Here is a 27,510-nt window from a genome sequence, read left to right on the forward strand (position 1 = left end):
AAAAACAAATGGAGTCAAATCAAAATGAGGTTTAGTGCCTTAACCTGGAAGGAAATGACTGTCACGGGGCATAAACTTCCTGGGTTGATTTGCAATAGGTGCGGCAGAGAGGCATCACAGCAGTACTGGGAGAGATGGGCCTGAACAACAGGTACAGAATACTGTTGCAGTGAAATTTTTATTTTGTTTCTTTGTGCTAAGAGCTTGATATTTTGCATCTCTAGGGTACACACACTGAACTGGTTGATTTGATCTGCTACCAAGTGACAGAGCCATGGTATTCCAGATAAGCTTATAAACGGCCCCCTTTTGAATTCTTCTTGTTAGTAGAGAGAATAATTTCATCAGAACACTTAATCCATGTTTGTTTAAAGTAGCAGTAGATAAACTTCCTAGAGGTTGATGTTTCCGGGCTTTCTGGATCTCTTGATGGAGTTTGTGACATTAGTGAGAATTTAAAACTTCTAAAGGGGTCCCCTTTTTATCAGGGTTACGACTGAGAAAGAGTTTGTTGCTCTGACAAGGCCAGGATAGACTCCCCTTGTACAAGCAATCCTGGTGGGGCAGTGGGTTCTGTCAGATCTGTCAGTGATCCTGAGCTTTATTCTGAAAGTAAAATCAACTGACTTTTATGGTATTTAGAAGGTGGCTAAACATCATAGAAAACTTGGATTTCAAACAGATTTCAGCTGTAAAGAAGGGCAGATAGTGAGCTAGACACTGCCCATTCTAGATCTCGAGTTTATCTGTTGTCTACAGTGGAGGTACTCCAGATTGACATTGATATAAATGAGCACATAAGACTCTAGCTCTGAGAGTTTCAATGACTTGCTCTCAGTCTCCACTTTATTGACAGTTATCAGCATTAACACACAGGCCTTGACTCTTCTCTCATTTATACTGGTATAAATCAGATGTGATTACAGAAAAGACTGTGGAGTTGCCCTGATGTAAAACTGGGGCAAGTCAACACAGAATCGGGCCCACTTTACTCTCAGTGGAAATAAGTTGTTACGGCACAGGACTGTGAGTCCGGAAATCTGGGGTTTTGTCCAGTTGTCTGGACCAGACTTCTGGTGTGTAAATCACTTCTGTGACTCAGTTTCCTCACCTGTAAAGTGGAGATAATACCTAGCTCATGGATGTGTGTGGGACTTACTTAGTGTATATAAAAGTGCTTTGATATACTCAAAAGGCTTTAATGCAACGCAAAGTATTTCTTATGCGGTATCTGCCAATACCATGCACTTCCTGGCAATTCTCATTGAACGTTGAGAGTAGATGAGGACACAGGCCCCAAAGGTGAAGTGTCTGAGGAGTGGGTTATCTCTAGCCTCAGTAGCGGCAGAAATTAGAAACGTGTTTTGTCTGCCTGCTTTGTCCATAAAGGAAGCAAAATACTGAATTGAGCCCATGGCTAAGATGTTACTGGCCGCCTGCTACTACGAACTAACCATTCATTCCTTCTCCCTTTTGGGATACAGCTAGAGTTTCCAGATTTAAGTTTTAAATCAAAGCATATGCACAATACATGCAGAGAGTACCTCTGACTTACCAGTTGTGCAAGGTTTGAAGTTTGCAGGGAAGAAGAGGCCTGCTGACAGTGTTTGGTGGGGTTGTGTTGTATTCAAGAAAGGGGAACCCTCCTTCAATTCGAGGGAGGGAGAGCTTGAAAAAGTATATTGTTAAATAGGTTATAGAGCTGGGCAGAATTCCCCCAAGGAATTTGGGGAATCAGGATATACACTTAGTGGGCAAACATATTTTCAAGTTTTTCTGGTTTTAGTAAATAAAAGAGGCAGTAAAAGCCTTTGTGCAGTGAACTGCACTTCCCCTATCAACTAAACGGTATTGGAGCATCATGGTATCCTATAAATGCTGTTTAAATATGGGCCTGCCCACTGGCTGTAAAGTGCATGCAGACTGATGCAGGTTTGAAGTCATTCCTTCAGAGCCACAGATACCTGAGACCTGGATATGAGTCCTTAGCAGCAGTGCTTGTGGAAGGAACAGCTAAGCTATCCTGGGTTTCAGACTTCCAGGAGATTTTCTGGTGGCAGGATGCATTGATGGCTGGGTTACTGACAGGCCAGCTTAGACATCGCCTCCTGTGTATTGCTACAGAGGCATCGATGGCAGGATAAACGCAGGTTTCAGCTCCTAGAAAGCAAGGCCATCAGCTGTACAACAAAGCCAGATACCCCAGCCTAGTGAGTACAATCTTGTCAGGGTGTCACTGCAGGCAAGAAAACCACAGGGCTTGGATTCACAGCAAGATGAAATTACAGGGTGCAAGTGTGGCTTGGCTAAATAAAGCTCAAGCACTGAACATCACCTCCTTCGCAGATCTAATCTAGGTAGGCAAACAGGGAGCTGTGACTTCTGTTTTTCTGCTTTTCCTGTTTTGAAATCGTCTCCTCCTCCTCCTCCCTATTGGCCTGTTCCATCCACTTGTCTGTGTTTGGCCTGTCTTGTGATAGAGCAGTCTGGAGGAACAGACAATTCCATTTTGCAACAGCTTCTGAGGCTTTGTTTCTTAAAACAACAAAACTTTGTAAAACCCTAATACAGGTGATAGTTCAAATTCCACTGAAAACAGTTCCAGGTTTTTGTGGAATTCAGTATTCCTTTGTAGTATTCGTTACCTAGGCTTTGCCATGCTGTGCTAGTGAAACTGAATAGGGCCTATGCTGAGTGAGGTATAAAGAGTGGACAAATAGCATAAATGAGGGGGAAAGAATTACATGTCTAAGGGAGCTGGCATATCCCACTATACAACTCACTGTGCAGCAGATCATCTTTATGTTCTCTGCACTGTCATTGTCACTTCCCCATTCTGTGTCTAAGTCCTGGGCTACACCAGCGGGGGGGGTTCGAACTAAGATACGCAGCTTCAGCAACGCTATTCGCGTAGCTCAAGTCGAATTATCTTAGTTTGACTTACCTGGCCGTCCTCATGGCAGCGAGTTGACTGCCGCAACTCCCCCGTTAACTCTGCTTACTCCTCCTGCCAAGGTGGAGTACGGGCGTAGATTAGCGGATCGATTTATCGCGTCCAGACGCGATAAATCGATCTCCGATACTTCGAACACTACCCACCGATCCGGCGGGTAGTATAGATGTACCCTCAGTTTCCCCCTCTGTAAAATGGGGATAATGGTGCTTCTTCACATTTGTAAAGGACTTTGAGACCTGTGGATGGAAACATGCTGTATAAATGCTAGGTGTGGGGTGTGGTGCTTGCTTGCTTGCTTCTTTTAAATAATGAGTTAAAGTGTTGTTAGGAACGTAGGTCAGGAAACTTGTTTCTTTAGAAATGATATTTAACCTTTTAATAAAGTTCAAACATTGCATTCTACCACACTGCCTCTTGTCTAGGCTGCTATAAGCAATAGCTTTGTCTGTTTCAGGTTATAGCTGATGACACGGCCTCCTTGTTATGATGCCATCACGTACTAATCTAACTGCTGGGATCCCCAGTAGCAAAGTGAAGTACTCCAAGCTTTCCAGTACTGACGATGGTTATATTGATCTGCAGGTAAAAGGGGAAAACAGGAAAACTTCTTCTTTTTTTCTTGGGTGACAAAAATATCCCACAGCTCTGAACTTGGTTTCTTGTTGACCTCCATAAATATGGTGGGATGAGATTCCTCTCTGGCCCCTGTGTGCTGCTCTGGTCAGGTATAAGGGATCTAAACAGCCTGCAGCAAGTCAAGGAAGAATCCCCCTGGGTTGTGCATGTGTCCCATTGTGTTATGCTCCACGTGCGCACAGGAGCGCCAGCAGAGGGAATGCAGTCATAGTGCAAACAGCTACGACCATTCAGGCTTGTGATGGATGCATTGGGGAGGCTATCGTAACTTCGCGCAGCCGTGAGGCCTGCTTACACCCCTGGTGCAGCCCAGAATCAGGAGGGGACAAAGGTGTCTTAAAGCCCCGGGGATGGGACACAGGGCTGGAGCTGGGATCCTGGTTATTTTAAGAAGGTTAGATCTATATCAGTTCCTTTGGGGGATGAGACGACCCCATTGTGGAATGACAGCTCTGAAGGGAACAGACACTGACACTTTGAAATCTGAGCTACAGCCGGATCTGGGAACAAGGGCATATGAATCCTCACCCTGAAAGAACGGGGCGTTACGTGGGCAGAGCTCCTCTGAGCCGATAGGCGCTGAGGAGCTTACCTGGTAGGACCGAGATGTTGCTGCTCTCGCAATCCGCACGGCTAGGGAAGACCCCTGTGGCGGTTTCTCTGCGTTGTCTGAGTGCCGCCATCCTCCCCGCTCACCAAAGACAGGAAGATGTGCTACGTTCTAATGCCATTTAATATCTGCCTTCCCTGCAGTTCAAGAGGAGCCCACCCAAAATCCCCTACAAGGCCATTGCACTGGCCACTGTGCTGTTCATGATTGGCACTCTTCTGATTGTCATAGGAGCGCTTCTCCTCGCAGGATACATTAGCAAAGGAGTAAGTGGGCTGAATATCTTTTTAAAATATGGTTTGTGTTTAGTGTCAAAAAAAATCAACTCCTGCCAACTTTTGTTTGTCTTAAATATGGAACTTCACTGCCAAGGCCTGTAGGCAGAGTGAGAGCTTTTCTCCCTGGATAACGTTTGCCAGTGGCCCTGCTGCCCTTGGCCCTGCTGCCCTTGGCTGTAATCCCATCTGCGTTTTCTAGCTAGGCGTGAGTGGGGTTGGTCTGTGCTTGGATAAGGAAAAAGATGTCCTGCCAGCTACCAGTACTGACCCGATTTTGGTGTTGGGAGTGCTGGGTTTGCTGTCTTTCAGAGGAGATGTCAAGCTAAGGTTCTGATCACTGCTCATGACTCAAGATCTCATGGCCCTTCTGAAGGAATGTGCTGGCCAAACTGTAGTACATACAATTGTAGTATTATCTTTTCTGGCTGCCCATCTAGGCATTTAAGCTGCACTCAAGGTAGTTAGTGGCTACATTTGCGCCTGCCACTCCACTTGGATACAGTAGTCTTCTCCTTCTATTCATAAGCTGTTATGTCGTGTTGCTTCAATAATGGCTGCTGCTTACTACTCCAGAGTTGGCTACATTTTGGAAGTAGATGAACTGATCACTAAATAGATTGGACTGCAGGATTTGACCCTTGTTCAGGTGCAACGCCAGTTCCCGGGAGAGTTTTACCTTAGCAAAGTTTGCAGGCCTTGGCCTGTGGCTGGCAGTTTGGTTTTGTTTTTAATGCATCACCAAGTTGTAATGTTTCCAAGCTGGAAAAGGAGCCATATAAACCTAATGAGAACTAACAATAGTTCCCCTCCCCTGTGCCTTGTCAAATAAAACATTAATGAAATCAGAGCTTCTCTGGTCTAGAGGGATTTAAAATCAAGCCTGACACAGAGTGAACTGGCCTTTATGGACAGTTAGGTTCAACTCCACCTGGGCCTAGTTATCTGCCTCCCAGAGGATGACAGATTTGGGCCAGTGGTCAGACGTCACATGATGGTAACCTGCTTGGTCAGAGAGGGGAAAGTCAGGAGCTAGGAGAGGCCTCTGGAGAGTCTGAGCCTGGAGTGGGCCTGGCAGTGTACACTGGTTGGTAGGGACAACTTCTTCCTCCTCTCATCTGGATGGATAGGTCTGACTAGAGTTACCTATAGTGAGGGGCAGAAGCAAATCCTTAAGAAGGAATTAAAAGTCCAGGAGAAGAAGGCCGAGAGATTGAGTTAGTTTGTGTTAATAAACCAGGCTCCACAAGGGCCGAGTTGGTCAAAGCCCTGCATATGGTGGTTTGCTTGTCTGGGCAAGGAGGGAAAGTGAGGCAGGATCAGGGTGTGACACCAGTTGAGGCAAGCTCCTGTTACAAAGCCTTTGCTTTGAGTATTTATTTATTTATTTTTCTTTTGTTTCTCTGCTTCTCTCTTCCAGGGAACAGACCGAGCTATCCCAGTATTGATCATTGGAATCCTGGTGTTCTTACCAGGTTTTTATCACTTGCGCATCGCATACTATGCTTCCAAAGGCTACAGGGGTTACTCCTACGATGACATTCCAGATTTTGATGACTAAAACGCACTCTGGAAGCAGGAAGCATGGCTCAAGTTGTAATGAGTTTCGTGTGAAGAGACGTTAGTTAACTTGACCCTGGCTATCAAAGATGGAACATGTACGAACCTAAACTAAGTAGATTTATCAGTGGATGCAATTTCCTAGTTCTGTAAATATTTTATTGAGTAACTGCCAGCTTTTTTATTTTATATTTTTTTGGTGTTAACATGAATTTGAGAGACATGAGTGCAACATTAGATGAAGCACAGCATTTACTGTTCGAAGAGCTCTTCTTGTTTCTAATGGGAAGTTCTTGGGCAAGCCAAGCTGAGCAGTTGTCCAAAGGCCAGATGAATCATATATAATTTAAGGGAAAAAAAGAAGTTATAATTTTTGTCTAAAGAGATTGATATTTCTAATGGATAGTGTATTGTAGAACATGTATTGTCTTTCAAATAGATCAAAGCTATAGCTAGGATCTTTGTGGCAAACAAATATAGTACATCTCATTTTGTACTGCTGCATAATCATCAAAATAATTCCAGCATCATCATTCATCATCATAGGTTTGCATCTGGAATGCTGACCATTTGCCAGTTTGATGCAAATGGGAGAGGAAATTGGATGTGCGCGCAGTGATTTACGGTGTATTTGCCATACAAGAACCCCTGTCAGTCTGATAAGTCCACTTACCTGACCAACACATTCCTTGAGTGCCAGCTACTTCCCACCCTACGGTTAATTTTGCTAAAGCTTATGGGTCATCCTTTCATAAGGACGACTTAAGATTTTGCTTAATGAAGGATTTTAAACAAACTCTGTGGAGAGGCAGGATGAAGAATTGAAAGCTGGGCCCTGGACCTGAATTTTCTTATCTTAAAATTCTGTTTTTTGAATATTGGTGAACATTAGGGAAGTTCAGATCCCCACTTTGCAGACTGGACTCATCTGTCTATATGTGTATTTGAGGTCACTTGGCCCTAGATCTAAACCCTGTACTGTACACAATACCCTAAACATATAAAAAAGAAAATCTAGGACAGTGCTGCACATGTTATCTGCTTGTATTGCTCTATTAGCTGCACGTTGTTCATTATTCTGGAGATTCACAAGAAACTGAGGACAACTGGTAGATTCCTGCTTGATGTCAATAAGAGCAAAGTGGCTTCCGAGGTGTAATTGAACTGGGTGTTCCAAGAAGCAAGTATGGAATGAGAAATTGTAATGTAAAATTCAAGCATATGCATTTAATATGAATAAACTCCACTATAGTCCATGTATGGTTCATAGGCATGTCTCTTTTAAATCCAAAGATGCTCATATACAATAAAAATGGTTCCCAAACTTGCTGGGAGTAAGTCTGCTTGGTACCTAGATTGAGCTTTCAATGGGATCTGCCATTGCCTACTGCCTCCTCTTCCATTATTCATGCTGTCATTTGCCAGAGACAGTGAGCAGCAGTTTGCCAGGATGGGGTTTTGAGCAGCTTCATCTTCGTTCTGGGCTCATATGAATGGCGGAGGGTGTATTGAGTCCCAGCGCTCATCATCAAGGTGGCGGGAGGGGGAAGCCTAGAGTTAATACATCATGTATTGCATCAGTTCCTGGAGTCCTTGTGTGAGAGACCGAGAGGCCGACCCTTGTATGTTTACAGGTCAGGAGGGGCTCTAGTCCCTCCTGGTGTTTCTCATCTCATTCCCACACGATAGGTTTACAGCTTGTAAATGCAGCCTGAACTGCTTCCCATAGTGAGCAAGGTCGGGGGGGACAGGGCCCAGACCCTGAATCGGGGAGTTTGCTGAAGCCAGAGGGAGCAGGAATGGGATTTATTTACCATAAGGAGTTATGAACTGTGGAAATATATCAAAGCGTAAAATGTGGAGGCTAAGCTTTTTCAGATGAGTGGGCCATCGTGAGTAGAACACTGGAATCAATAGCTTGGTCTCTACCTTCCCATCCAACTCAATGCCAGCTCTTGAATGGTAACTATGTTTATAGAAGAAGCATCTTCCGAGAGTATCAAGGGGCTGCACAAGCAGTTATCAAACACATATGAAAATCAGTAATTGGAGAATCGGCTTAACCAAATGTAACAGGACATATTATTCCTGAGACTCGTGCCTCCACCTACCTTATAGAATGGAGCACTATACCCTGGGATCAAGCTCTGAGAGAGAGCCATTTTACCTGAAGCTGCCACAGGGTACATGGCTTGACAACCAATAGATTGAATATATAAAATAGGAAGCGACTGAACTATAGAACCATAGAAATGTAGGACTGGAGGGGACCTCAAGAGACTATCCAGTTCATCGCCCTATCCTAGGGTAGGATTAAAGTATACCTAGCCCATCTCTGATGGGTGTTTGTCTAACCTGTTCTTCTAAACCAGGCAATTGGAGTACTACTTTTTTTTTTTTTTTAAAGGCAAATATGTGTTTGTGTTTCAGTAGAACACAGTCCCCAGACCAGGGTCCTGTCCAGAGACAGACACAGAGGAGGGAGTTCCTGGCTCATGATTTTCAAAACTGTCTAGTGCTTTTTTGGGGTGCCTCTCCCCCCCTCCTTTTGTTTACATCTTTGGGTACCATGTGCTTTCTGAAAATGGGGCCCCTTTAGTGTGTCAAGTTGGGAACTCAGAAATTAAGGCACTCAAAAATCTCTGGTCACTTGGTGTTGTATGCCAAATGGCCTTTACTGCACCCACATAAGTTACAGGCGGGAACAACTTCTGGCTGCTACAATAGAGAATCTGTGCTTGTCTTGAACAGGCCCAGTGTGTAGCTGTGGGCAGGTCATTTATGGCCTGATTATTTAAGAGGGGGGGTAAGCAAAGGCAGCTGTCACTAACTCCCAAGGTTGTTCCATGTGTCGTAGAGGGGATAGTGGCCTTTCAATCTGTTTCCCTAGATCCAAAACATGGTGATGGCAATGCACGTAGTTATCAACCAGCAGTGGCGGGAGCTGAGACTTGGTGGATGTGAGAGTCTCAAAGGAAAGGGGCTCCTCCCATGCAAAGTAGCACTTCCAGTGCATACTACACACGTGCTGAGGCTCAGGTGAGAATTTTTCCAGGCAAATGTCTCCCATATAGCAGTTTGATTTGAGACAGCAGTGCTCATTTTTAAGTTCCTGCTGGTTTTCTGCCTCCCTTTCTCTTTTCCCCCAGAACACTTTTGTGTTCTGTGCTAACCTCCAAGTCCTGATTTTTCCCTCACACGCTTTTTGTGGGGTTTAAATTCTATTCCCTGGGTTGCTGCACTGTCCTTAATTGAGTGACTTGCATGTGCCCAGAGTGTTAGGGCCAAGGGAACGGATTGATTGAATGCAGGAAGTCAGTTCCCCCTTTCTGCTGCTTTAATCCATCCTCCCTTGGAAGGAAATGAAATATACACATGACTCTCTGTTGTGCTGTGTCATGGTGGCTCAGCGCTTCACCCTTCCCGTGCTCCTGACCTTGTTCGCTCTCTAATCAGATGTCACTGCCACATCCAAGAAGTTGCTACATAGTGGCTGGGAGCAGCTGAAATCCATCAAGTGAGAGCCAAGTCCAGGGAGGAAGGTGACAGCTGACGCCAGGCAATGAGTCAGCGTTATGTCCGTATCTGACATGGCAGGTGAAAGTTACATTTTAGGAGGGAGGAGGAGAGAGAAGAAGATGCTTTAAAGCGAAAGTGAGGATTATACACGGGGGCTTGTGTATAATGTAACATAAAAAGTGAGTTTCTGACCTTCCTGCTTGACAGTGTGACCGAAGTGCTCTCTGAAGGCTCAGAAACCAGGAGGCAAAGAAAAGCCACTCCACATTTATAATATTTTTAAGCCAATCTCATAATTTTTGAATGCCCGTGGATAGCAATGTCAGTGTCGATACAATGCTGTAGTAATACAGATGCTTGTTTCCCCCATTAAGAGGAGATATAATTTTAGACAATGTGCAGCATGGGAATAATCCAACAGAAGGAATGGGGACAAGGTAACAGTAGGGGCGGGTGCTGGTGAAGGAGTGCTGACCTCATGTACTAGCTACAGGGCCTGAACGCAGCCAGACTCCAGTCAATGGTAGATCCAGACCCAGGTTCTGGGTATCTCCCCTCTCTGCTGCTCCTGCCACAATCCATAAAAATGGCCATGTTTCTGCCCTGACACTGTATCCTGTTCCCTAGGAAGTTGCTTCCCAGACTGCACCAAGGCCTTTTCCTCCTGGCAGGGACACAGCTGACACCAGCTGAGAGAGAGGTGGCCACCAGCAGCTTCAGGCTCAGAAATGCCAAGTATAATTCAAGTCAATCTTTTAACACTTGGTAGGGAGAAGCGAAGTCCTTTCAGATAGCAGAGCTGAGCCAAATGCTTTCATTTAAGCTTAGAAATAATGAGCCAGCCTGGCAACTGTGCTCTGCCAGGGAGTTTCCCTGGGCTGGCAGAGGCTGCTGACTCAGGTTCTTTGTGTGTCTTTGGGTGTGCCAGAACAAAGAGGGAGATTGTGACACAGGGCCTGGGTCTTGGAACAGACCCATGATCCGACACTCTGTTTCAAGATTCTGGCTGATGGGTGGAGTCCAGTCACTGACGGGTCATGTGAAAGTTTGGAAGTAATGCTTTGTATAAGAGAGAGCTTGCTCAATGAAAGAGAGATGGGTCAGGAGGAGTACTTATAAGAGGCACTTGGCAGCATCCCAGGGGAAAAATCTGGCAGAAGTAGATGGTTTAATGGAGAGAAGCTGTAGGAAAGGCCAAATAGGAGGTCCTGGGTTTTAGGAAAATGCAGTCTAGATGAATTTATTATAAGGTAGGTGCATAACTGGTTGAAAGGCCATCCTCAAAGAGTAGTTATGAATAGTTTGCTGTCAAATGGGAGGGTATATCTCGTGGGGTGAGTTCTTATGTTCTTATGAGTTGGTTCACCCTGGACCCTGCAGATTCCCTTCTTGTCATCTAGTGGGAGTGCAGAGGGTCCCCAAAGAGTGTCCCTTTTTTGGTTGATGCTATGCAGGGGCCTTGAGGGGAATTATAGAAATGTCAGTCTAGTAAAATTGTACTAGATTGTCCAATCTGTCCCCCTGCAAATGTTCCTGACAGTGCATTTTCTAGTGTTTAGGGAGGAGTGGGTACAAAAGTGGGAAAGGGAAACAGACTCCTTTGAAGAAGAGCAAAGCCCCAGGAAGCCGTATGGATGATCTCCTTGATCAATAACTCTTGGATAATGCTTTTGCTTGAGAGCATGAGGTTATGTTTCCTCAGAGCTGGTTTCGGTGTTCCAGCTCTCAGGTCCTGGACCTGTTCCAAGGAAGAGTCTAATTAAAAACTCACCCCTGAGAGGAACTGAGAGGTTGGGAGGGAGGCAAGAATTATTACCCGATATCCAGAGTAATGTGGTTGGAGCTACGGGCACTAAATTCTCCTCATTGTTGGATTTAACTAGTTTAAATGCCATGTTCTTTGCAGGACCTTTGCTAGCCCTCCCGCCTCCCTGAACAGCCTTGTGGTAGGTGCTGTGGTGCTTCCCAGAGTGGCTACCTCATCCTCTTGTCTGACAGCTTCCCTGCTGAGCATCTACTCCAGCATCACTGGTAGCAGGTGCTAATGTGAATGGAAACTCTTTACGCCAGATGCAGAAGTTCCCACCAGCTGTTACAGGGATGTAAACCCTCAGCGGTATTTGAACGCACTCTAGTTTTGCAGCAAAGCTATCGGAGCATCACACCAGTTCCCCAAGAGGGATTTTGGACCAGCTGTAGGGACATAAGCCTGGTCCCATGGAAATCAGTAGCAAAAGTGAGAAAGATTTCACTTTAAATGATCTAGGCATTTTGCCGCCCCAAGCACGGCAGGCAGGCTGCCTTCGGCGGCTTGCAGGCCGAAGCCGCGGGACCAGCGGACCCTCCGCAGGCAAGCCACCGAGGGCAGCCTGCCTGCCACCCTCGCGGTGACCGGCAGAGCGCCCCCCACGGCTTGCCGCCCCAAGCACGCACTTGGCGTGCTGGGGCCTGGAGCCGCCCCTGCATGACTCGGCCCCTTTTGTGCGAGACTCTCAAAGTGCTTGAGCAATAGATTACACTCAATCTGTTACTCTCTGTGATGGGGTGGCTGGCCCATGGGTCGGAGCGCCCAGGCTAAACCAGCCCTGATGAGCCCCACCTGAGAGGAATCAGGTGATTCCCCATATATATAAGGCAGCAGGTTGCTAGGAAGAGGATGGTGGAAAAAGTGTGTGAGATAGGGGAGGAAGCTTCGTAGGAAGCTGAGGCTGCTCAAGTAAAAAGAAACCTGGGAAGTGTAGATGGGTTGAAGAAGGAGCTGCAGGGAGTAGGACTGGCTTCTGTAGAAACAATACAATGTGATCCAGCACTGGGAACACCCTCAAGGACAGAGAGACGCTGAGCTGAGTTGGGGCCTGCAGGGGCTGGCATGTACCTGAGGACTGAATAAATTGGATGTCTGAGTTTCCCTTTGGATTGTGTGGTAGTGGTTTAAGGTGCCCAATGAAGGAGAAAACAGAGGTGAGGCCCTGCAGAGGTACCATTGGTGATGGGGGGGCTCTCAGTAAGTGGGTGCTGTTCTAGCCTGTCAAAGGTCAGATTGAAAAGTGAGTGCTGAGCTTGTTTGAAAAAAACAGCCCTTAACATATGGCTGGATGGGCTGAGGCTCCAGGGGTTGTTGTTGATGGCAGGGGTCTTGGCTGTCCTATAGATTTGTAACTGCCTTTAATCTTTGTACTAAATACTATAGTTTAGCTTGTGTGAAACCTCCATAGAATTGAAAGAGAAATAATATTGTGACTCACCTGGAGCACTTTGACTGCCCTATAAATATAAATTACTCTCTAGCAGGGCTTTATTTTCGCAATCCTAGTACAATCTACAGCATCTTTCTGGCACCTAGCATGAAAGAAAGCTTAGATTAGCCCAGGGGTAGGCAACCTATGGCACCTATGATGAGCTGATTTTCAGTGGCATTCACACTGGCCGGTTCCTGGCCACCAGTCCGAGGGACTCTGCATTTTAATTTAATTTTAAATGAAGCGTCTTAAACATTTTAAAAAACCTTATTTACTTTACATACAACGATAGTTTAGTTATATATTATAGACTTATAGAAAAAGACCTTTTAAAAATGTTAAAATGTATTACTGGCACATGAAACCTTAAATTAGAGTGAATAAATGAAGACTCACTTCTGAAAGGTTGCCGACCCCTGGATTAGCCCCTGCGGTGGAGTTCTGCTTTCGTTCCTGTCGACTGCAATTAGCCAAATTCAGCTATATTTGCCATTGAGAGGCTTAGCGCTGTACTGCTATTTTTATAGCCATAGTTGAGCTTAGCATAAATAAGGACAGAAAAACCTGCAGGACACACAAGGATGATTTGGCACAACAATCCTGTCCTTTCTGATTAGATTTCAATTTATGCTTCACAGCTCCGGCACTGCTGTCGTCTTCCTAAATGGTCACTCAGAGGGTAGCAAACTAATAACATCTACTGAGCTTTTTTTTTTTTTTTTTTAATGGCGAGATAAAATAATACAAAGGAGGGCAAGATATTGCTTTTTTTTTTTTAATGTTCCCATGCTGACTTATTATATTTGCTAGTTTCAATTGACGCCAGCCCCATCAGTCACCAGGGAAGGATATAAAGATGCCTGTGTGCAAATATTAGTGCCATTCAAACCTGAGCCATTCTCCTAAATGGGAATCTTGCTCCTTGGCGGTAATATCACAGGTTGGACAGAACCAGTCCGGGGAACCTAAATTATTGAGCTGAACGTAGGAGTTACTGGGTGAAATTCTAGGAGCAAGGTCAGGCTCTATCATCATAGTGGGCCCTTCTGGGTTTAGGCTCTGATTCTGCCAAGCTTTTAACCACATGCTTAACCTCTGTCCCTATTCTGCAAAGCACTTAACTTCAGGCACGTGTTTAAGTTCTAAAGAAAGTCACAGGCATGTTTAAATGATTTGCTGCACCAGGCCCTTTAAAATCTGTTCTGTGATAGCTATGTGAAAGGCTTCCCAAGCAGCTTGTGATTTATTTATTTATTTATTTTTTTAAAGTAATATTGAGTTTAAATAAAAATAGCCCCATCAAGTCACTGGTCTATCCTAGAATTTTTAAAAAGGTTTTAACGATCTTATTAGCAACACATGCAAGCTTTAAAAAACATTTTTCCGATTACCATATTTTTGTCTTTGTTGGTTATTGATGATGCAGTAAGGAAACTGTCTCAAAAGTGAGACCTCTCTAGAAGATGAATATTTTATTTGCATTCCCATTGTGCCTACAGCCCCCAACTCAGACTGGGACCCCTCTGTGCTAGGTGCTGTACAGATACATGACAATCTCTGCCCTGAAGAGTTTATAGTCTAAATAGACAAGACAAATGGTAGGAGGGGAAACAGAGGCACAGACTCCTATTCCATAGACCCCACAAACTACCAAAGGGAATGTTGCCTTAGTGGTAAAACTAGGGGGCTAGAAGTCCTGATCTTGATTTATTTTTTTCCCCTCTGACTTGATCAAGGTCACTCATCAAGTCAGTGGCAGATCCAAGAATAGACCCTGGGCCTAGACCTAATCCACGGCCTAATCGCTAGACCACATGGCTTCTCATGCAGAGGGTATATAGGTTTAATGATGAATTCTTTATCTGCCTTAGATTTCTTTACATCTTTCAACAGAAGGACATCAGAGTTGAGATCTTATGAGTTATTGATAACCCTACGCCAGATTCAGCTCATTCTGGATTTACTCCAGTGTGATTCCTTTTGCTGAAGAAACTCAACAGATTGCAGTTACTGGTGTAAATGAGAGCAGAAACCATCCCCTTCCACTTTGTTCTTCCCCCCGCCCGCAACTTTTGGTCAAAATAGGTCAGTTCCCTGTAGATTTTGTTAGAATATCTTTGATTCACTTTGATAATAACTGGATGCCTCTAAAAATCCTGGTATAAGACAAGCAATTTAAGGCTGAATTTTTTTTTTTGTGAAGACTGCACTTGAGTGGAGTTGTCTCTGATACTTTTCCTATTACAACAGTGAAATCCACATATAGCAAACAAAGGGTACCTCTATACTACCCGCCGGATCAGTGGGTAGTAATCGATCTATCAGGGATTGATTTATCGTGTCTCGTCTAGACGCGATAAATAGATCCGCGAATTGTTGCCTGTACGCCACCTCGTCAGGAGAAATAAGCAGCGTTGACGGGGGAGCCGCGGCAGTCGACTTGCTGCCATAAGGACGGCCAGGTAAGTCGAACTAAGATACTTCGACTTCACATAGCTGAAGTTGCGTATCTTAAATCGATCCTCCCCACCCCGCCCTGTGTAGACCAGCCCTAAGAGAGGGTGAAACTGTTTGGATGGGAGTAGAATCCAAGTCTAAGACTGTTAACATCCCAATTGTTGTTCTACTTGGAAGTTCTGTGAAAAACATGATTTCACTATGGGTCTGAGGCTGATGAGTATTCAGGTCCCAGTTCTGCATAGCACTTAAGTACATGCTCAACTTTGACTTTAAGTAGGACTTAAGCCCATGCTTAAAGTTAATACTGACCCAGACTACCCACTTTCAGGTTGAGAGCTCCCATGCTCATAACAGAAGGCACTGGGAAAAGGTTCCTTCTTTCCATGCATTAGAAAGAAATGGAAAAATTACTTCAAAATGAATGTATCATCTATACAGCATGTTAGGGCTTGACCCTTCGTCCAGTGAAATCCAGGAAAGCTCTTCCATTGACATTAATGGGAGCAGGAGCAGGGCTTTAAAGAGCAATCCTTTACTTCTGTAGACTGCAGCCTCCACTGGAGTTAAGGCAACCCCAAGAACTGCAGAAAGGGTCCCCAGTATGGGCCCATTCCCTGTTCAGCTAGCTACATCCCAAATGCTGATTGCAGCACTGAAATACAGGAGATGATATGTCAGCCTCAAGAAAATCAGCTACTCATCCAAAGAATGAGCTGTCTCATCTAATTAGTTACTGTAAATGTCCTCTACTGCTGTAACTTTCCCCTCCTTACTGACCATATTTGGATCTGTATTGCTTTGCCAGTGCATTCCGAGCAGCCTTATCATAAAAAGGCCAAAAAGCTACTGAGGGAATTTGGGGGGCTGATTCTGTTTTCAATAATACCATTGAATGCGTCAGAGTATGGTCCCCATTTGCGGGATCCCATAGTTTATGCAAAGATGAAGCAACATCCTCCTGAGCCCCCAACTCTACCATGGCAAGAGCAGTGGGGACTAGTAGTCAGAAATCCTGATTTGCTTCTTTTATCTCTCTGCCACTGTGTAACCTTGAGCGTGTGTCATTTAACAAAAACCTTTGTTTACCTTTCTGTAAAATAGTAGTAGCAATACTTGGCTTATCTATCTAGGCTTGCTACCTGAAGCCTCATTAATTAATGTTTAAAGTTTTTTTTTTATATGATTTTTGAAAAGTAGTAGCATTTCAAACTTTATTGACTTGAAATTAGACGAAGGTTTCTAACCATCAGAGGAGTGAAGTTCTGGAACAGCCTTCCAAGGGGAGTAGTGGGGGCAAAAGACATATCTGGCTTCAAGACTAAGCTTGATAAGTTTATGGAGGGGATGGTATAATGGGATAGCCTAATTTTGGCAATTAATTGGTCTTTGACTATTAGTGGTAAATATGCCCAATGGCTTGTGATGGGATGTTAAATGGGGTGGGATCTGAGTTACTACAGAGAATTCTTTCCTAGGTGTCTCACTGGTGAGTCTTGCCAACATGCTCAGGGTTTAGCTGATCGCCATATCTGGGGTTGGGAAGGAATTTTCCTCCAGGGCAGATTTGCAGAGGCCCTTGGGGGTTTTTCGCCTTCCTCTGCAGCATGGGGCATGGGTCACATGCTGGAAGATTCTCTGCATCTTGAAGTCTTTAAACCATGATTTGAGGACTTCAATGGCTCAGACACAGGTTTGATACAGGAGTGGGTAGGTGAGATTCTGTGGCCTGCATTGTGCAGGAGGTCAGACTAGATGATCATAATGGTCCCTTCTGACCTTAAAGTCTATGATTCTATTCCTCAACACCCCTGAAAAAAGAGTCATATTATCCCCATTGTACAGATGAGGAAAACTGAGGGTTTAGTCCTGATTTACCAAAAAAGAAGTACATCACATACACATTTTAAAATGTTTGAGAACTATCAAGCATCGGTACAGCTGTCCTGCTGTAAACTCGCTAGTGTAGACAGAGCCTAACACTTGCCCCCAAAAGGGTAACAATATATTTACTGTGTCCTCTGGTAGCTAGGGAATTTGAAAGATGATGCTACCTGTTTTCCACTAGGTGGTGGTATATAGCATTCTTTAGCTACAAATCAATTAACCTACGGCCTCGTCTGTCTCTTTAATCTGGTAATTGCTATGTTCCTGGATCACACCTCAAGTCCATCTAGTCCAATATTGTGTCTCCACCAGCAGTCAGTGCAAGAAGCTTCAGAGGAAGGAGCAAAAAGCCCACTGATGGTAAGTTATCAAGTAACCTTCTCAACGGGGGGCTGGTTTTAAATTTCTACTTTCTTTATCCTATCTACTATTAATATAGAATGAGGAGTACTTGTGGCACCGTAGAGACTAACAAATTTATTTTAGTCTATAAGGTGCCACAAGTACTCCTCGTTTTTTTTGCTGATACAGACTAACACGGCTACCACTCTGAAACCTATTACTATAGATGTTCTCATTATCCATATACGTATCCAATCCTTTGAATCCTGCTGAACTCTTGGCCGCAGTAATATCTTGTGGATGTGAGTTCCAGAGATTATTTAGTGCAAGTTGGGTTTTTAACCTTATTCTGACAACGTATCACTCAAGATGGCGAGTTGAACCTGAGCTACAAAATTGGGATCCAGAACAAACTTCTCCAAAGACTTTTGGAACTGAGGTTTTTGGTTTGAACCTCTATAGAATCCAGATCCAGACTTATCTACACATTGAGAGTGTCCAGAGCTGGTATTTTGCTTTCAGCCTATATCTAATTTTAAAGGAACAGAGAATTGTAGACTCTCCACCCAATTCAGTGTTTACCAGAGATTATTCCCAAAGTAAGTACAACACATACATGCTGATGCTCAGGAATACAATCTAGCCTTGGACAATGCATCCAGTCTCTTCTCACTTATCCAGGACTTTGTGACTTCCAAGCAGATTTCATGGTTGTGTCACATAAATGACACAATTGGTCATGCAGATTTTTTTAAATGGACACAGAATATCAGAATTGCAATGCCAGATCAAACCAGTGACTCATCCAGTCAGTATCCTGATGCTTCACAGAAAGGTTCGAGAAACCCCACCTTAGAGAACAACCTGTTTGTTGGGGATTCTTCCTGACCTCCTTCATGCCCTGAAGTAATTGAGTGTTTTCTAATAGGGTCATTAGGGTTAGGATTATTTCCTTCTATTTTTTTTTCCATGTGGAAAAACAGGTTTGTCCCAGAACGAGGTGATACTTGAGTTTAAACTGGAAATGCTGCATAAACAATGGAGATGACTGCCAAAAATATCTCAGCCTTTAAATTTATGTCGGTAAGATACTCGCTGCATCACAAGAAAACCCTGACCTTACATAGCAGTGTCCTTACCAAGTGGCATGGAGAAACAAACAAAGTAATAGACTGACTTGCCTGGGAATGTACTACGAAATGTTAAGTTCAGAATATCATGGCAATATTGCACTCCTTGGTTCCAGAGATGGGCAAAACCAGGCTGACTAAGGCCTTGTGCATACTATAGCCACCACATTCAAGAACCTGTTCAGGCTGGGTGTGGGTACAGGGGTCTGACCACACAGAGTTCACTGCAACATTGGGGTTGTCAATCAAAATTAATGCATGGGCCCAAAGAGTCAAAGGTGTTAACATGACCCTGTAAGTCCATCATTAAACACTTTTAAACACAGTTCAGGGTTTGGTATACAGAGACCTCAGCCTGCTTGCTGCTCTGGCAAACACGATTAACAACTTTTTAACCTTCTATTACAGATAGAGACCAAGTAGAACAAAACAGGTTAAAGCATTTGACTTGTAAAATATTAAGTAAGGTTTTTCATTTGAACCATATCCCACTTTCCCTTTAGCTGCAAAGTTTTTATAAGGAAAAATCCCCTTGGTTGCCAGTCTTTTAGATGCGAAGAGCTGTGCTTTTTGTGGAAAAAATAAATTAGTTGAAATGGGCTGGAGCTGCCGTTCTAGAAAACAGAGTCAAACTTTAACGTGATGACAAAGAATAGTGTAGATAGAAAGTGCAGCTTCTGTCTCCGGCGTGGACTCTCTTGCAACCTCTCTGCTGGGAAAACCACAGGCACAGCATATGGTCTTATCAGCCACTCTGTGACCTGGCAAACTTTGGGCTTTTATGACATGGTTTTGAGCTGCCTTTTTCTGGTCAAAGGCGTACAGCAGTATTGCAAAATGTACAGTTTTGGCCAGTGAAGGCAGACTCTTACTTTGGTCCATTCATTTTTTGTCCTATGCTTCTCTTGTTTACCAGCCATAATTTTAACACAGTCCTTGACTTATATTAATAGGCCTTCTTGTTTGGACTAATTCAGCTTTTTGATTCCTTTCGCACTTTCCCCCCATCAACATTCATTGTTATTAGCTATTGTGACACTTTATAAACTTATCCACTTTTCCACAATTGGGCTTACAAATGGTGTAAATGTGTAGGCCCAATTATTACAACTGGGCCCTACATGTTTAGGATTCAGTGATTCATTCTGGCAAAAATTGACTAAAAATATATATGAATTGCTCAAATGCATTTTCTGATCATTACTAGATGTCCGTATGGTATTTATACTGCATATGAGAAGCATACTGAGTGATTAGAACAAAGGTGGGAATCAGGGTGCTGGGATTCAGTTCCTAACTGTGGAAGGTCCAGCATCTTGGGAGCTGCTTGTGGTGTAATTTTCCAGGCTGGATGTTTGGTATCCTGTGCTGGTCAGGGTGGGACTCCGGGAACAAGAGCTTTTCTCATAGTACTGCAATATTCCCACACGGTTCCCGCCAAAGCCATGATGTTACAACACATAGTGTCCTACCCATCGTTATAACTATATTAAAGTAATCTTGTTACAGCCTTGTCCCTGAACTTGGTCTGGTGTAATATCCAGGCAGAAACCACACCAGGTTATAATTGTATTGGATTAGGATATGTATTGGAACATGGTATTAATCAATCGCAGCGTGGACAAGGCCTAAAGCTCAGCATCCTCTCTTCATTCAGGTGCTATGGGGAAGAGTTACAAGCAAGCTTACATCCTTGGGTGAGGTCTAAGGGCCTAGGCCCAGATGTTCAAAGGTATGTAAGTTGCTAACTTCCACTGAAATGACAGTTAAGAGTCTCTGGGCCTATTTGACCCAAATAGCATGCTAATGAATGTATTGGACATGCACAAAGAGAAATAGATTAGATGTGCATGCATGAAGAAAATTGCAAAGTGGTGTTATGTCCCTCAATATCAAATGTTTGCATGCTGACTAATTACAATAATTGTACCTATAGCCTTTAGATGTGCTGCTATTATTGGGATACATAGAGGAGATCTATAACTCTTCCCAGCTGTTTATGGTCCGGTGATTGAGTTTGGCAAAAATTGACTACACTTACATGAATTGCTCACTGTCCTTTGCTATAGTTTTATAACATGGACTTCTATTTTCCAATAATCATAGCATATTAGTTTGCATTTATATTACACAGCAGTGAGAGAGGGAAATTGGGGCCATCAAAGCTCCACTTCCTGTGATAGTGCCGGAGGGTCTTTAATATTCAGACAGGAACTCAGTTTTCAAGGTCTTATCTAAAAAAATTGCAACACAGTAAACCAACTTGAAGACAGCTAATCTATCTAGGAAAAACAAAGATGAGTCTGGTGGGATTCAAACATGTAATTCCAGGGAGTCTAGCTATGTCCATCTTAGAGCACTAAACATCCACTCTTGCCCCTTACTTTTGGGGCTATCCTCCTAATCCCTGGCTTTCCTTATTTGCTAAATATGAACCTGACCTACGAATTCAATAGGATCCTTTGGATCCAATTCTGCCACTTTCCTCCATAAGTGAGGATGGCAAAACTACATGTTTTATTCATAAATCCAAATTCTTTATCCTTCCCACCCTAAATTCAAATACTAAAGGAGAAGAGAGCTTTCTATGCCAGCAATTTCCAAGCACAAGAAGTCAATATGGGAAACTTGAAAATCTGCATCAATAAATACATGCAATCAGGCTTTCCCTTAGAAGCAACTGCCACCTGCAAAACTGCCTCACTCTCAATCAATCAATCTTGCATTTCTAAAATGCCTCTTATACCAGGGCTCCATACTAATCTACTGTAACAAGCAAAGGCCTTCAGCCTTGTAAAAGCTGCATTTCTAAAGAAGTAACATAGGCTTGAGTTAAAGCTGGGCATTCTATGACATGAAGGGTCACATTCTATAGCAGGGCACATAATGTGTGTGTGGACACACACATGCATAGATGCATCATGACTTATGTGTTCCATTCTATGCATCCGAAGAAGTGAGCTGTAGCTCACGAAAGCTCATGCTGAAATAAATTTGTTAGTCTCTAAGGTGCCACAAGTACTCCTGTTTTCCTTACTATACAGTGTCTCCATCTGGTACAACTGAAAGCCATTCATGGGCTTAACAAAGGGAGTGACCTAGTGAATGTGGAACTAAATGATTCACTAGCCCTCAAGAGGCCTTGTCAGAGCAAAGATTTTAAAATCAGCTCAGAGCTTTAATGGGATTCAATGAAAACCTCTTTATGTGGGGCAGTAGGAGTTAGACCTGGTAAACAGCTCAGTGTATGACCTCTGTACCAACAATAAGTGTTAAGGCAGAGGGCTGCAAGATCAACACAGAATTGCAGGTCTGGGCACAATGATGTAATGGATTTGGAGTTGGTTCCTCTGGCCTAGGGAACATAGAATCTTTCCTAGTGACTTGGATTCCTGTAATAGCAACAAGGCACCTGAATCAAATAAGCAAGATTGAAGTTTCAAGAGAGAGCCCCGAATCAGTCAGGACAGGGTCGAAGATCACTAGAGACAGTAGATCACCCACCGTAAACTTATCAGATTGCACTTCATCGCAATTTTATTGCAGGAGGACAAGCTACTGACTTCCCACAATACAGTAAGGACAGTGGAATAAGCCAGGGTTTAAAAAACTAGCTGCATCTCAGCAAGTTGAGATGAGGACTATATACTTTAAAGGACAAAAAGTAAATCATTACAGTAATCTACAGCATCAAACCTAATCAGAAAGATATAATACACCTCTACCTCGATATAATGCGACCCAATATAACATGAATTTGGATATAACACAGTAAAGCAGTGCTCGGGGGGGCTGCGCACTCCGGTGGATCAAAGCAAGTTTAATATAACACGGTTTCACCTATAACACGGTAAGATTTTTTGGCTCCTGAGGACAGCGTTATATCGAGGTAGAGGTGTAATTAGGACACTTAAATATAATCAACCTGGACGTGGCAATCGGCAAAGGATGGTAGGGCTGACAAAGTGCAACTCCTACTATCGACAACCCAAGGGTTTGAAAATGACAACTCAGGCCCCACAAAAATTATGAGATTAATTTGTGGCACTGCGGCTTCAACATAAACATCAAATACCCTGTGGCTTGCAATAAATTACAGGTATTGACAACTGAGAGTTGTGTGTCCTGCTACCATGTGTGTCTCTGTTCCAGCAAACCCTTAACATGTGAGTGGTGCCAGCAACATAGGGCTCAAAGAACATATATTCTCTCAATATCCCTTTAAGGTAGGTAATATTTTGCAGGTGGGGAAACTAAGGCATAGACAAATTAAGCATCATTGGCAGAGCTGGGAACAGAACCCAGGATTCTGACTCCTTGTTTTCTGCTTTAACAAGATAGCTTCTCCTTGTCTATTGTAACTAATTACTGCCATCTACATAAGATATTTATAGAGTGCCAGTTACCAGGGCCGGCTCTACAGTTTTCGCCGCCCCAAGCAGCGTGCCGAATTGCTGCCCCGGGCGGCAGGGGCAGTCCGTGTGTCCTTAGGGCAGCAGGCGCGTTTCCGCGGCGGCAGCTTCTATGTTTAGTTGAAGCCGCCGCGGACAGCTAAACATAGAAGCTGCTGCTGAATTGCCGCCGCCGCGGAAATGCGCCTGCCGCCCTAAGGGCACATGGACTGCCCGCACCATCCACATCGGCAATTCGGCGCGCTGCTTGGGGGCAAAACAACAGGGACTGCCGCCCCTTGCAGAATGCCGCCCCAAGCACCAGCTTGGAATGCTGGTGCCTGGAGCCGGCCCTGCCAGTTACAACAGTAACGAGGTACCAGTTTTTCTTTTAAACTTATGTTCAAAGACTAGAAATACAAAATCTATTTGTATTACAGCAATACAGTAGCCGCAGCCCCCACCTGAAATCAGAGCCCTATTGTGCTAGGCACCAGACATATGTACAGCAAGAGCTAGTTCCTGTTCTGAAGATCTTACAATGGACAAGTAAGACAAAGGGTGGGAGGAGAAACAGAAGCTCAGAGAAGTTTGGATTTAAATGTTGCTGATGTTTTGAGTAAATACTTTGCCCAAGGTTTTTTTTAAATAATATTTATGTACTTGTCAGTGCAGAATGCTCAGAAGGTGGGGTATTCTTCAGCACTTAGGGAAGCTATTGTACAATGACTGGAGGCTGAAATGCTAAGGGTGAAAAGGGTTGATTATGTTCCACAGGAGGGTAGGAACCATGGGTCTCAATGTTCCACAGGAGGGTAGGAACCATGGGTCTCAACTCTATGGGAGACAGAAGGAATCTTAATAGAGATATAATAGGTGGAGGAAAAGCAAACGGTCTGAGTTCCTTGTACAGTTTACAAACATGCAAACCAATCCTGAGAAACCTGGTATAAAAATATTCCATAAGGGGTGTGGATAGGCGTGCCCCACAAAATGGCTCAAAAGGTGCGAGTATCACCCTTACTCTCACTTCTTTTGGGATGTTATCTTCCAAAATGTCCCTAAAAGGTGCATACATGCATACACAATGTCCCTGTGTGTATGTGAACTTCCCACAAAACATTACTTTGTTTGTTGCATACAGGGAAATGTTTCACCAAGCACCCTGGCCAGGGGTGTGTGCCTTTCTCCCAGCACTCAGACCTCTGCAGAGGGGATGTGATTGATGAAACAAAACCAGGGCAGTGACAGTCCAAGCTATAATGCACCCAGGGCGGGGCTGGCTGGGGAAGCAGGGGTGGGAGCAGGCTAACAATGAGGGGTGGAAGGGACAGAAGCAGTGGGGGGAAACAGACTGGGGAGCAGAAGAGGAATGAGGGGGAAGGAAAGCAGGGGAGGGAGGAGGAATGGGACAGAGAGGGAAGGGGAGCAGGGGGGTGAGGAGAGGAACGAGGGATGGAGAAGAGTAGGGCGGAGCAGGGGCCAGTGGAGCAGCAGAAGGAGGCAAAGGTGGAGGGGGGCAGAATGGGGAAGAGGCGTAGGGAGCAGAGGGGGCGGAAGAGGCCTTTGGGGAGCAGAGGGGAGCAAACTGGGGAAGGGGCTCATGGGCTGGGACGGGAGGGGAGCGATGGGGGCACGGGAGGATTGGGGTGAAGGGGGCGGCGCCCGCATGGGACATGGGGGATGGAGGGGGCAGCCGGGCGACGACCCGCCCCGCGGAGGGCCCAGGAAATGGGGGTGGGGGGGCGCAGCCTTGGCGGGCGCCATCTTGCGGGGCGGAGCCGCGCGGGGCCGCCCTCCCGCGTGCCCGGGCTGGCCCCGCCGCTGCTGTTGCGGCCTCCGCAATCGCCGCTGCCGAGACCGCGGAGCCGGAGCCCCCCAGCGCCATTTCCAGCCGCCCCGGGGCTGCCATGGCAGGTGAGAGGGAGCGAGCCGGGCCACCCCCCCCGCCTTATCCTCCAGTGGCTGCCCCCGCAGGCATTGCCTGCCTCGCCCCCTTGCGGGTGTATCCCCAGCCCCCGGGGTAACCCCCAGTATCCAGCCCTGCCTCTAACCCCGCTCCCCTGCTGCCTCATCATCCCCATCCCTTCGGCTGGTTAGTCAGCTCGGATCTTCTGCCTGCCTGGCACTGCCCCCCCCGCTTAGCAATGCTGCCTGGCACTGCCCCCCCCGGCTGCCTGGCTCTGCCCCCCCTCCCGCTTAGCAATGCCGCCTGGCACTGCCCCCCTCCCGCTTAGTAATGCCCCCTGGCACTGCCCCCCCTCCCGCTTAGCAATGCTGCCTGGCACTGCCCCCCCGGCTGCCTGGCACTGCCCCCCCGCTTAGCAATGCCCCCTGGCTGCCTGGCTCTGCCCCCCCACCCTCCGTGCTGCCTGGCACTGCCCCCTCCCCATCTAACGTCCTGCTCCATCTTGTGTGACATTGACCCATCTTCCTCCTTCGCTATCCCCCGCTTTGTATTAATCCTCTGCCTGGGGATAATCCCCCACCCCTTCCATAGCCAATGAGCCCCATTCCTCCCACCCCCATTGCCACCCTCTCCTTGCTTTCAGCATCACCCCCTTGTTCTTCCCTGTGTGTGTCTGGGGGGTGACCCGCTCCTCAGGTCAGGTATAAACTCTCCCCCTTCCTGGTGCTCAGTGTTATCTCTCTTCCATGCTCCTGCTAGGTGATCACTCCTCCATGTTCTGTCTGGGAGCTGGGGTCCCCATTTGGCATGTTTAGCTGCAGCTTTCCTTCCCTAGCCTGTACCAGAAGGGCAGAGCGAGCTAATTGCATCAGGAATAGCATGGCCTGGGCTGTCATGCTGGCTGTCTAGAGTGCAGGTATGGCACTAAGTACATGGGATGAGGATCCCTTTATCTTGCAAAAGGAAATAAATAAAAAAAAAAGATAGGCCAAAAAGGTGTTTGTGTTTTTTTTTAATGTGGTGTGTTTGTTTTTTTCTCCTCCACTTATATCCCTGTCTTTATTTGCCACCAAGTGGGTGGCAGGGGGTAAGCTTGTAAACCAGTGAAGAATTCAGGTTAATTCTCACATGGCTCTGAAGGGGTGGGCTGGGTTCCACCCCTCTCCCCCTTGTCTGATCCCTCTCTCGTGATATGCTTTCAGGTTTATTTGGAACAGCTAAAAGAATACATTTGTTCTGTGGCTTTTACCTGTGAGCCCCATGTTCCTCACATTCCCTCCCATGTGTGTTTTGTGTATGCATTTTCTTTATCTTAAAATATTTTTATTGGAAATGAGTGACACAGATACAATCAAATTCCACCATCAAAGCTTGGTCCTAGCTTGCAGTTACATTTCACTTTCTAAAAGTTAAGTAGAGCAGTTAATGCCCAGCATAGTGTGTGCAAGTAGCATAGCTTTCTATGTGTATGTGATTATTTTTCTATAAAAGATAAAATACAGAGCCAGAGAAAGGAGGATTCACTTATATTCCCATCCTTTCATTTTGAAACAACCATTGTTGTAGCCTAGTCAGAGAAGATAAACTCTTAACACAGCCTTGGATCTGCTTTTGAGGGTGGTTCTTCAGGCACCAGAAGTTAACAGCCTGAAGGGGAATCACAGACTTTGCAAGCATGTTCTGGCAGAAAGGGGAAGTCCCTAGATTAGTGTAAAACAAGGTAATGAATGATCTGATGCATTTCTTTCCTTTTCACTTTTGCCACACATGGTCTTAACAGGAGTTAGCCAGGTGAGATGAACCTTAGGCTCCGCCCTGAAGTTTGCCTCAGCCTGCTAATGTGTGTGTGGGGGAAAAAAAAACTACAAACTGCCCTGTGTTCATTAGGATTTTACCATGTGTTAACTAATGTGTGATAAGAGAACACCTTTTTTTTTTCCCCTAGTGAGTTTTTGTGGGAGTTACTAGAGTATTGTTTAAGCCCTAAGGGAAAGGCACAGGGTTTGTGACTACCATTCTTTCCAGCAGTGACTTGGGCAGCTGCTCGCTGCTTTTTTTTTTTTTTTTTAAGTAAAGAACCATGTCCTCATCTTGCATTTACTTTTGATCCAAAGGTGAGTTTGGGAAGCAAAAAGGAAATATACCAAGCAATAGCAACTCCTACAGTTTTCTAGGAAGTAGTAGGACATGGTGACAGAGCAGCAAGAAAAGAGTCCTTTCTGAGATGGGGTGGGAGGATATAGATATTTTAAAAATATGCCTTGTTGAGTGTTTTTATTATTGTCTGCCTTAATAGCATTAGCATTGAAATACTCCCACGCCTGCTTTGAAGTTAACACATAATTGAATTCAAAGAGAAGAATAAAGATCAGAGCTTTGGTATTAGTGTTGTTTCAATGAAGACATTTTTTCATCATGTGTAGCTTAGTAAGGGCAGCAGCAGTTGATTTTTTTTCCCTAACAGAAAATGCTAAAAATGTGGGGGACCCCCCCACAACCCTTTCATCAAAAGATTGGGTAGAAAAGAAAAATAGCTAGAGATGGGTTGTAGGATTTCAATTTGTTAATGTCTTGTTTTCCATGTCAAAGGGTTATAATT

General features: G+C 44.9%; 2 protein-coding genes across 11 annotated transcripts in view; both read left to right on the forward strand.

Annotated features, from left to right (window-relative positions):
* Nucleotides 1-7,293, forward strand: TMEM230 (transmembrane protein 230). The gene is made up of 4 exons (XM_039528088.1): nt 1-151; nt 3,411-3,538; nt 4,346-4,468; nt 5,898-7,293. The coding sequence occupies exons 2-4, from the start codon at nt 3,440-3,442 to the stop codon at nt 6,036-6,038; spliced, it is 363 nt and encodes a 120-aa protein (XP_039384022.1). The 5' UTR covers nt 1-151; nt 3,411-3,439; the 3' UTR covers nt 6,039-7,293.
* Nucleotides 7,294-20,289: 12,996 nt separating this feature from the next.
* SLC23A2 (solute carrier family 23 member 2) overlaps nt 20,290-27,510 on the forward strand; it is a 116,466-nt gene continuing 109,245 nt past the window's right edge. For 6 of the 10 annotated variants that reach the window (XM_039525022.1, XM_039525013.1, XM_039525014.1 and 3 more), the window contains exon 1: nt 24,797-24,919. The gene's annotated coding sequence lies outside the window, so the exon portion shown is untranslated. Of the gene's footprint in view, nt 20,344-24,796; nt 24,920-25,746; nt 25,828-26,614; nt 26,632-27,510 lie in introns of those variants that run through there. The other 4 variants (XM_039525016.1, XM_039525023.1, XM_039525018.1 and 1 more) reach the window with 3 other exon arrangements.

Source organism: Mauremys reevesii, linkage group 2, assembly GCF_016161935.1.
Source record: "Mauremys reevesii isolate NIE-2019 linkage group 2, ASM1616193v1, whole genome shotgun sequence".
NCBI classification, from domain to species: domain Eukaryota; kingdom Metazoa; phylum Chordata; order Testudines; family Geoemydidae; genus Mauremys; species Mauremys reevesii.